General features: G+C 37.9%; 1 protein-coding gene across 1 annotated transcript; it reads left to right on the forward strand.

Annotated features, from left to right (window-relative positions):
• The first annotated feature begins 64 nt into the window (after window positions 1–64).
• LOC135220957 (major facilitator superfamily domain-containing protein 6-like) lies at window positions 65–7314 on the forward strand. Its single transcript, XM_064258616.1, has 7 exons — window positions 65–477; window positions 2322–2909; window positions 3097–3365; window positions 3745–3919; window positions 4695–4934; window positions 5380–5538; window positions 6394–7314. The coding sequence occupies exons 1-7, from the start codon at window positions 420–422 to the stop codon at window positions 6558–6560; spliced, it is 1656 nt and encodes a 551-aa protein (XP_064114686.1). The 5' UTR covers window positions 65–419; the 3' UTR covers window positions 6561–7314.
• Window positions 7315–9994: the final 2680 nt, after the last annotated feature.

The following is a 9994-nucleotide window of genomic DNA, read 5'->3' on the forward strand; positions in this document are numbered from 1 at the left end:
CGCAATCCTAGATGTGCCAGTACGTGCGTTTGTTACTTACGGGCATATAAAAGACAGCGAGGCAGTTCGGAGCAAAAAGTCAATAGCACTAGGAACCTGGCATGAAAGGATGGTGATAGTGTGTTATCACGGTGTTCACAAACAGCTCCTTTAACGCTCTGACTCAGCTGCCTCCTACTGCTACGTCTTGGCATGAAAATTAGAGAAGAAGACGAGACGTAAACATTGCATATGTGGTTGGGAATCTGCTGTAAGATATATTCGCAATTTACGCAAAGCAACGAAGTCGTACAGGTTTTTGGTACCTCTGGGAAGACTGGAGTCGTCTTTCGAACAAAAACGTTAAACTTCTGGGAGTGTTCATGGCAGTCTAACGTTCTTTAAAGTTAGCCGAGAATTTGCACTGTTATCACATCAAGATGAATATCAACCGGAGTCTGTTACCCATCAAACTACATTACTTCCTGAGATATGCAGGTAAGATTATGTGTAAGGAATTACCTGTTTATTTCATTCACTAATGAATTGTACTACTTCTTTGATGAATTCATATTATTTACTTCCTTTTTCAGTCATTTTTAACTGGAGAAATGGTGTTATGACTAAACCACCAGCGTAGTGATATATAGTGAATCATATTAATACTAATAATATTACTGCTGACATCATTTTTGCTAAAGAGTTTTGTGGTAAAATATTGCCCAAGCGAAGATCCGTACACTACTGTATGATGCAATTTCTGTGAGACGTAATTCATGCATGTCACTGAATATGAAAAATGTTTTAGGTAAATGAACATATAAAGCCAATCGATTGTTAAATGACATTTAAAACCCAGATCTATGCTCTTAATTTACATATTATGGAAATGTGGTGAGGGGTAGGGGACACAGTAACTATCTTTACATTTTCAGTTCAGATAAGAATGAGAAAACATGAATGAAACGAATTTTGAGATAAAGACAAATAAATAAAAGTTCCTCTCTGCTATTTGTAGAGGAAACCGATTTTTGTCTTCATTTCTTGATACCTTTCTGCAAAATTAAATTGAGACGCGTGTCCTTCATCTGCATGAATCGCTTGCAATATGATTACTCAATAATAGATTCAAAGGCATATTGCTTTCCAAATTTTACCTAGTTGCAAGATTATTTGCTTTTAATGAATATGATAAAGATTGCTAAATAGATTACCTTCTAATTTACCGTTCAGCTATCATTATGAAGATGGGTTAATATCGATTCAAAGTACCGAACCTGAATCGACCTGTAATTGGACATCAGAATCGGTAACAAGTTACTGTAGATATCTCGATAGCCGAGTGGAAAAGGTCGACTGTTTATCATTGTATATATACCTTCATCTCACTTGAAGACAATAGATTTATTTGTATTCAACGGAACTACAGATCAACTACGTATAACACGTCAGTATTAGTTATGGTAGATCATCAGCTTGTTGATAATTGATACAATAGCAACTATCGTTCTTTCTGAACATAAGCGGGATGAATCGCGGCGGCTCTTTTTTTTTTTCATTTTTTATTTTTTTTGCCGTTTTCGTTCTATGATGCTAATAATAGAAGGATTAAAAAAATTATCTCTCGTTATCTTAGTCATTAGTATCACTACAAGGGTTCTCATTAGACTATTAACAGCGATAAAGAAACATTTAAATGCTGACCTGAAACAGATAGGCTGGAACCTTAGCTATTTTTATCAACCTCCTTTTCGTAAATCAGCTGATAAGGATTCGATCAACTATACAGTTAAGATATATTACAGTACTTACAGGCTGCCATTATGGGATATGCATTAATTTGTACTTTCTCGTTGCAAAGAGTTTAGCGCTTTAGCATACTACACGTTGTTCGTGCGTGTAGAGATGACATCAACGTTGTTCATTTTTTTTCTCTTTTTACGTGTCAACTAAAACCATGCCACTTTTCTTGTCTTGCACACTGGCACGTACACTAAACCAATCGATAGCATATAATAAAGTCTTGACTGAAAAATCATGAGAATTTTCAGTGATTGTTAAAAACTAGACTAAATAACGTAGTCACTACTTGGAACCCGAACTAGCTCAATCCACTTTGTTTTATGTACTACTTGCCGCACCCAACCCACGCCTCTCTCTCTCTCTCTCTCTCTCTCTCTCTCTCTCTCTCGTCTCTCTGCTCTCACTCTTCGTCTCGTCTCTCTCTCTCTGTATTTCTCATACGCCTACATGGCAGCTAATTTAAATTTAATAAGTAAATATCTTCTTGACAGATTTTATTCCATCTTAGATAATACAAAAATAACTTTTAATTTTTACAGGCGCTGCATTTCTGGCAACAGTCCTCCCTCTGATCGTGAGACAGAAAGGTGTATCACCTCAGGGAATCGGATTTCTATGGAGTACGATGCCCATTATGGGTTTGATCAGCAACAGCGTATCAGGGGCATTCGCTGATTACTTCCGGGCGCATCGCGCTGTATTCTTGTGTTCTCTTGCCGTTCTCACCACGGGACTCTTGGCAGCTTATGGCCTTCCAAGCCTCCCACTTGATGATGAAAGCACTAGCAATACCCTTCAGGACATCAGTGCCCAAGTTCCAATTCTCCCACCCGATGAAGAAAACACTGGTAGTTCAGCCTTCAATGGAACAAGCTTCCGGTTTCCTTCAGGTTTTGACCGTCACAAGGACGTGAAGGGCCCAGAACTGATCACGGAGGAAGGGCAGTTCTCTCCTCCAGTCTCAAGAAACTCCACAGGGAGAGCAGATTCTCCAGTAGATTCTTTGGCACTATCCTACCTCGTGAAGTACCCTCAGTTCTGGTTGATATTTGGGGCCCTCATGATGAAACAGATGGGAATGAGTACCTGCGTAATGATCACGGACGCTGTCTGTTTACAAATTCTTGGCGAGTTACAGGTTTCCCTTTTTGTAGTAGTTTTGTTCTAGTCCACAATTAAGTGAAATACGACATATCGCTTATAGTAGCCATTTGATATCTAATTACTAACATCACTCTGGCATGCAATTTCCATTCTACAGAAGGAAACCGTCTTTATCAGCATTTTAATTCCCAACGTCTCCCTTTTCAACAGGAGACAAAAGACACAAATACGGCCAACAGCGTCTTTGGGGAACCATTGGCAAGGGCATAATATCGGTTATCACAGGAGCTCTGGTAGACCTTTATTCCAAAGGCTTACCTCAAGCCGACTACCTCCCTGCGGCGATCATATGTGCTGTGATCATGACGTCAGACATGGTTCTTGTGTCCAGAATGAATATCTCTTCCTCTAAAGAGCGCAAAGTAAACATGGGGGACGTCAGGAGTGTCATAATTCATCCTCAAGCCGTGCTTTTCTTTGTAAGTACTGCGCACTGAAGTCCTATTCTTGTGCCCTTACGCATAAGAATTAATATTAATGTTCATTGACAATGGTAACAAATATTTTGTCCCGCTTGTCTCTTCAAGTTAGATGTAGTGTTCTCATTTCACAGTAAAATACTCATGTAATTTGCATTATATAATAGGGCAAAATCATATGTTAAATTTTGCTTGTAATCGTAGCACTTAGTTTTATTTGAAATGCTTTGTACAGAAAGAGTTGTTACGTTCTTACTTCATAGTAAACCATTTATACACATCAGAATGTAGATAAATATTCAAGTAATATTATGCAAGTCTTATTAAATTCACGTTGCTACAGCATGGAAACATAAGGAAGACCAGATTTTTCTTCAAGGTAACGGCGTTCGTTGTGGGAACTTCCTCAGGCCTTCTGTCGGTGTTCAAACTGATGTACATGGAGGACGTGTCCAACGCGTGGGACCCAAACTTTTCAAACCTGAAATTCCTGCAGGGACTGAGCATAAGCGTTGAGGCCTTCGGGGGCGATGTTCCTTTCTTTTTCGTCTCGGGTAAGGAGGAACATCTCAGTTCAGTGTGTTCCTTATAAGGTCTCTGCTCGCTCCTTTGAAGGACTTAAGTCTAATGCTATTTCGTTTTTGTATGTACTGAGTATTTGTCTAATTACGTTTCGAGATCAATATTATCCTAGTCCTTACACGAAATCCTGAAAAAAAATGTCATATCCTAGGGAAACTATCAATAGTATACCCGCACACTCATGTATATACATACATACATACATACATATATATATATATATATATATATATATAATATTATATATATATATATATATATATATACACACACACACACATATATATATATATATATATATATATATATGTATGTATGTATGTATGCATGTATATACGTGAGTTTGCTTATGTATGCATGTTTGTATGTGTGTATATATGTATGTACACACACAAACACATTATATAGACAGCTAAGAGATTCCTAATGTAAATCATATAAAATAATATCATTGCTATTTGAGTTGTGTAGATTCAGATCACAATAATTCTTCATACATGTTTATTTCACGATTTCTTTCGGAACCCGCAATAATGGTCTGTAACACCGAGAGTTCAGCGGAATCCTGGTTGAAAATCGACCTGATTAGTACTTCATTGTTTTCACCAGACTACTAATGTTCGTTTCTAATATCGAAATGACTCAAGGCATTCTCTTAACTGTCTCTTTAACTGTTTTCCTTTGATCCTCTTCTGATCCTCACTCGTATTTCCTTTTTGCAATATTCATATTATTCGTCTCGAACAGGAATGATCATAAAACGCTTGGGATACAAGGTGGTATTTGTTGGATGTCTGGGGACTCTAGCCATCAGATGCTGCATTTACTATACCATAACCAATCCTTGGTGGTTCCTACCAGTTGAGTTCCTCAATGGCATAACCTTCGCCTTATTTCACTCTTGCATGGCTGCTTATGCCAGCCATCTGGCACCGCCCGGGGCACAAGCGTCTCTCCAGGCAGTTGTCAGAGCGGTTTCTTTGATAGGTAAGCGCCATTAATGATATTTAGTTCTTAGATGAATCTGAGATTTTATTTGATTTGTTAACATAATGTGACATCGCAATGATCATGGTCATCGAAGTCAGAATATGATATAGGTTATAAATAGTTTGGATGAAAAAAGACAAACAGTATAATTTAGTTTTACAAGACTCAGTCCTTACTTTCTTCATAGATACTTTCACGCCGTACATATATAAAACTGATTAATAATAAAACACTCACGTAAAATCACGTCTCATAAATAAAAACTAAGGTATTTTTTTACTGCTAATCAAAATATTAACCAAAGAATCGTATGTGGGAATTCATTTAAGCAAGTGAGATCATTAAATCTTTGATGATAAAAAAAACAGGGTAATGTAGCGAAAGTGATTGACGTCAAAAGTGCCAGAGATAGGTTTTCTATTTTGTTTTTCTTTTTTCGCAGGGCATTCAGTGGCTGGTTATTTAGGAGGGGTCCTGTTTCAGTCCGTCGGAGGAGCTTTGATGTACTTGTCCGTTGGAATCTTCGACGCCTTTTTCTGCATAATTTTCATGTGTTCTCAGCTCCTGATCACAAAGCACTGCAGTTCTCAGATGCCACAAGGTGTGATGTCCTTATCTTACAGCAGATAGTTGCATTTGCATGCAATGCCTTTACATTTTGCCTGCATTTCATTTGAAAATTCACTTCCCAGAATACCATATTCATTCAATAATAGTTCGACTGTTTTAGTATTTCAGTGTTCACTGAAAGTATGACCAATTGTTTTATGAAATTGAGGTTGTCCAGCCAAACACTGGGGCAATTCCGACCAATCAGCGCTTTATTGAAAATATTATTCATGGCAAAATTTTAAAGTTGCAGGATACCCTTATACTTTTATGGAATATAAATGAGGATTTTCATACAATGGGTGAAGTTCTTTTCTGTGCAAGTTAAGTAACGGATGACGCAGATATAGTGTGTATCAATACAAAAATCCTCCGAGAAGAATTCATTTTTCATTGCGTAACACGTCCACCATATGACGCTAAGCAATAAGCTTTGTTTTTCTAACTGTAAAAGGTATGTTATGTGGTATACACAGATGAAAGAATATTTTGTTGGCTGTTCTATATTGACAATCTCTCTGATGAAGTACGTAACAAAAAATAGCTGATGGAAAAGTATTTTCAGTGAGTCATCACATATTTTGAAGGACAGACGTTGAACTTTGATAGGAAATACGGGTTGATCCTGGTATCTGTCTTCACAATTCCATCGACAATTTACTGTTTATGGAATGGAGGTTTTTAAATGGTTCCAGATTATTCTCATTTTCCTTGGTTTTTAGCCAGATTAATTTATTAAAATGTTTAGTTTCAAGTTTATATAGAAAGATAAGAGACCTCTATCACTGAGAGTGTGTCATTGCATAACGCTATCAACATATTCTAAAAGAAGTACTGTGTCTCCCAGGAGGTTCTGGTAATGACAGCTCAGGCACTCCATTGGCAACGTCAGGGGGAGAATCATCAAACAATCATCAAGCGTCCAGGGAAGATTCATCAAAAGATCATCAAGATGACAAGGAGGAAAAGGAAACCAGGAAATCTCAGCAGGAGGACGTCCAGTATGAGAAGTGAATCAGCCCACTCATCGAGAATCTCTTCGAAATAAATGCAAATGGTGCATTATTCACCAGGAAAGGAAAACTGCTTCGCTGAAGAGGAAAATAAAGCAGAGCAGATGTCAATTTCATATCAGCAAGAAACATTAAAAAAAATCATTCGCAACTCAGAGTTAGCTAAATTTAGGCTTGATTTCTTACCTGATTCACACTTCGCTAGACTCGGTTAAAATATGTCATGAATAGGTTATTCATGCATATGACTCAGCATAGGGGACTTTTATATATGGTAATTTTTTATTCTTTACTCATTTGAACGTGCATAAGTAAATGTAATTCGCTGAATTTGTATCATAGTACAAATCGTTTATCAGGGTAGTTGAAGATAAACTTGTAAGGATGCTATTATAATTACTTGGTCTCGTTGTTCCAGTTTTTCAGTACACATATCATTTAATTAAACACGTTTGTGAAAGGTGAATATTTGGGTAACAACCCCGACATTATATATATATATATATTAGTGTGTGTGTGTGTGTATGACTGATAAGAATGTTCTGTTTCAACAGTATTTCATCTAATAAAGGAGCCCATAAAAAGGCCAAAATATAGAGAGTAACTACTATATTTCTTTTTTACTTTTTTCTTAATCCCAAGGTTGACCAGCAAGACAGTGCTTATTATCTGCGTGTTCTACTATGCATGAAAGAAAGTCCTGCAAGTATTACCAACATATATATAATTCTCATCACCAATAAAATCCTTTTTCACATTTTTTTCATTATCCTGTTTGTCTGAAATCTGTAAGTTCAGTGCTCAGAAATCTAGCTGATTTCTTCTTCTTCTTGTTCTTCTTCTTCTCAGTTTAATCCCTAATCGATGTCAAAGTAAATATTTTTGTTTTTTCTAAGAAATATGTGAACACTAACTCTTTGACCCTATTCCATTTCACAAATGTCGACTTAAACAACAATAAAAGGTAGATGCGGAAATTTGTTACTGAATAAAAACCAGGCAATACAAATAAGGAATTGAAAATGGCGAAATCATTTTTCTTGATTAAATTGAGATACTCTGCATCAAGTATGTTTGTATAAGAGTTGAATTATCTTTGATTAAGTAGGAATCGGTTCAAGAACTTACTGTCTATTGACTCAACATATTCCGCTCCAATTATTTAATGATAACATTGAGAAACAGATCAGCTTTCGTTATTATTGTTGTTATAATTGTTACGAGTTTGTTGGCGCGCGCGCTGGAACCCGGCCTGCTGTCTCCCCGACTCTCCGGATCCCCTACCTACCCCCGGTGGGTGGCTGTGTCATGTCTCCCCTACTGTGACCCGGGGGAGGACAAACAAGATCCACATTGAGAAACAGAACCATAGCTGCCGTTATTATTGTTGTTATCACAATTATTATTATGTTACCACTCCTAAGACTTCTCGTCTGAAGCAACTGGCTCGTACCACTTATTCGTAATAATATTATTTCATAATATAATCAGCCCCGACACTGTTTATCTGAGTAAGTGGAACTTCATTGTGTAAGTAGCGGGCACAAACGTCTCTTCTAAGAACTGCAGCTACTTGTTCTTATGTTCTTTCCGGCAAGAATATGATCATGACTCATCAGCATTATATTTTACAACGTAGATTTAAGCGATTTTTATTGACGTCTTTCAAACTGTGCTAGTTGATATTCTTTCCCGGGAATATATTATCGCCATAAATACTATGCTGGTTACGTCATGTACACGACCTCTGTAAATAAGGTAAAGGGCAAATGGGTATCTTAAGAACGTCGTATTTCGAAATTGATTAATTAATGTCATCGCATTATTCTTAGTTCAGGCCTCCGTACCAGTCTCGTCTGTATTAAAACTGATTTGCTTGAATGATCGTTTACAAAGAACAGATGATGCACATCACAAACGCTTTTCATGACTTTTTAGAAGGAAAGGGGCTCATAGCGACAGCAGAAGAGATTCGAACTGATTAGTTAATAGCAAGAGAATGGCGATGCCTTGCAATCTTTCTCCCTCACACATGTACATAATTAAGGCTGTCCAAGCCCACGGTTTTCAGATGAACCACTTAATCTTTTCTTCATAAGTCATTATACAAAGAATGAGAAAAATGCGAATTTTAATATGATAATCGAGGCATTAAAGGACTTTATCATGCGTTTTTTTTTCTGTTCCCGTTCCAGTTGCTGTGCAGTCATTATACATAATGCCGAATACGTAGTGAACCCCGTACTGAAATGTGAGTCAAACTCCAGTAAATTAGCCATAGCTATGATAACTTGGCCAAGAGAAACTTGTGATAGAAAATCTTTATGTAATCTGAAAACTTACTGGCTACTATCGCCGGGTTTGTCATTTTTAACCTCCATAAACGATAAAGATTGACCGGGTCATGCCGATTTCGGTCAGATCAGCGTGTCAGTGCTTTACGTGTATGGCTTGCTTTAGTGAATATATGTATATGAGAGTACCCCCCAGTGCTCAGCCGACTTATACATATAAACCACTCACGCATAGATATGTTCTGACTGCGTAAGATGAATTTTTTGACACCCGACAGAATTACTTTCCTATTCAGTTGAAGCTCGCTTTTCTTGAACATCAACCGGGACCTGCACTCATTCCCGTCATCTTTCTTCAACACTTGCTCGCTATATCATGATGTCCTTCACGCACGCAATGCATGGACAACCGAACAAGCTGCTCCTTTCTTTGTGTAACCCTAGTCCAAGGCACTGATAATCCTGGTCCAAGGGGGCCTTGCCTAGTCCCCGCTTACCGTGCTGACTGAGGAGGTGGATTCGCAGGGCAGAAATTGTTCTTGGTCCATAGCTCATTAGAATTCCCAAGGCTTAGGCCTAAGGCCTAATCATCCACCCAGCTACAAATGGGCTGTGACAAAGAAAAGGAGTGAGGACTGCATATGGACTATTACCAATTTAAGAAGCAAGGAAGGCGAGGTGTAAATTTGGATTTTACGAACGCCAGTATATACATTTTTGTGAAACATCCAGTTGTACAGCGAGGCTCATTTATAAATTTTAGCATTGCCGACCATAATTGGATTTGCCATTTGTTTCTGGAAGTAGAGCTCATGCCTCATCTGGCCCTACAGGTATTCATGAGAAGAGGCCGCCAGGCCCCTAGATACGAACCCCCGAAAGTCAGGGCTGGCTTTTAGCCAATTTCACCAATCCCTTCCAATTGTGCCCCGCGTCAGGGGCCCGCACCACCCCGCCCCCGCTACGGACATCTACTCTACCCTTTTCGAGTACCCACAACACAATATTACAGATATTACAAACAGCAACGATTATAATTATCTTCTGAATTCCTTTAAAGTCCGTAGTGTGCGTTTATACACTTCATATTCTGATATCTTTTTAATCTTCACACTTGAAATGGAAAAAGATGCTAGTTAAT

The sequence above is a fragment of the Macrobrachium nipponense genome, chromosome 20 (genome assembly GCF_015104395.2).
Source record: "Macrobrachium nipponense isolate FS-2020 chromosome 20, ASM1510439v2, whole genome shotgun sequence".
Classification (NCBI taxonomy): Eukaryota; Metazoa; Arthropoda; class Malacostraca; order Decapoda; family Palaemonidae; genus Macrobrachium; species Macrobrachium nipponense.

Coding starts and splice junctions, on each gene's coding strand:
- LOC135220957 (XM_064258616.1), top strand. CDS start 420: ATGAATATCAACCGGAGTCTGTTACCCATCAAACTACATTACTTCCTG. Junction 2,910..3,096: donor TGTCTGTTTACAAATTCTTG/GCGAGTTACAGG, acceptor CCTTTTCAACAG/GAGACAAAAGACACAAATAC. Junction 3,920..4,694: donor TCCTTTCTTTTTCGTCTCGG/GTAAGGAGGAAC, acceptor CGTCTCGAACAG/GAATGATCATAAAACGCTTG.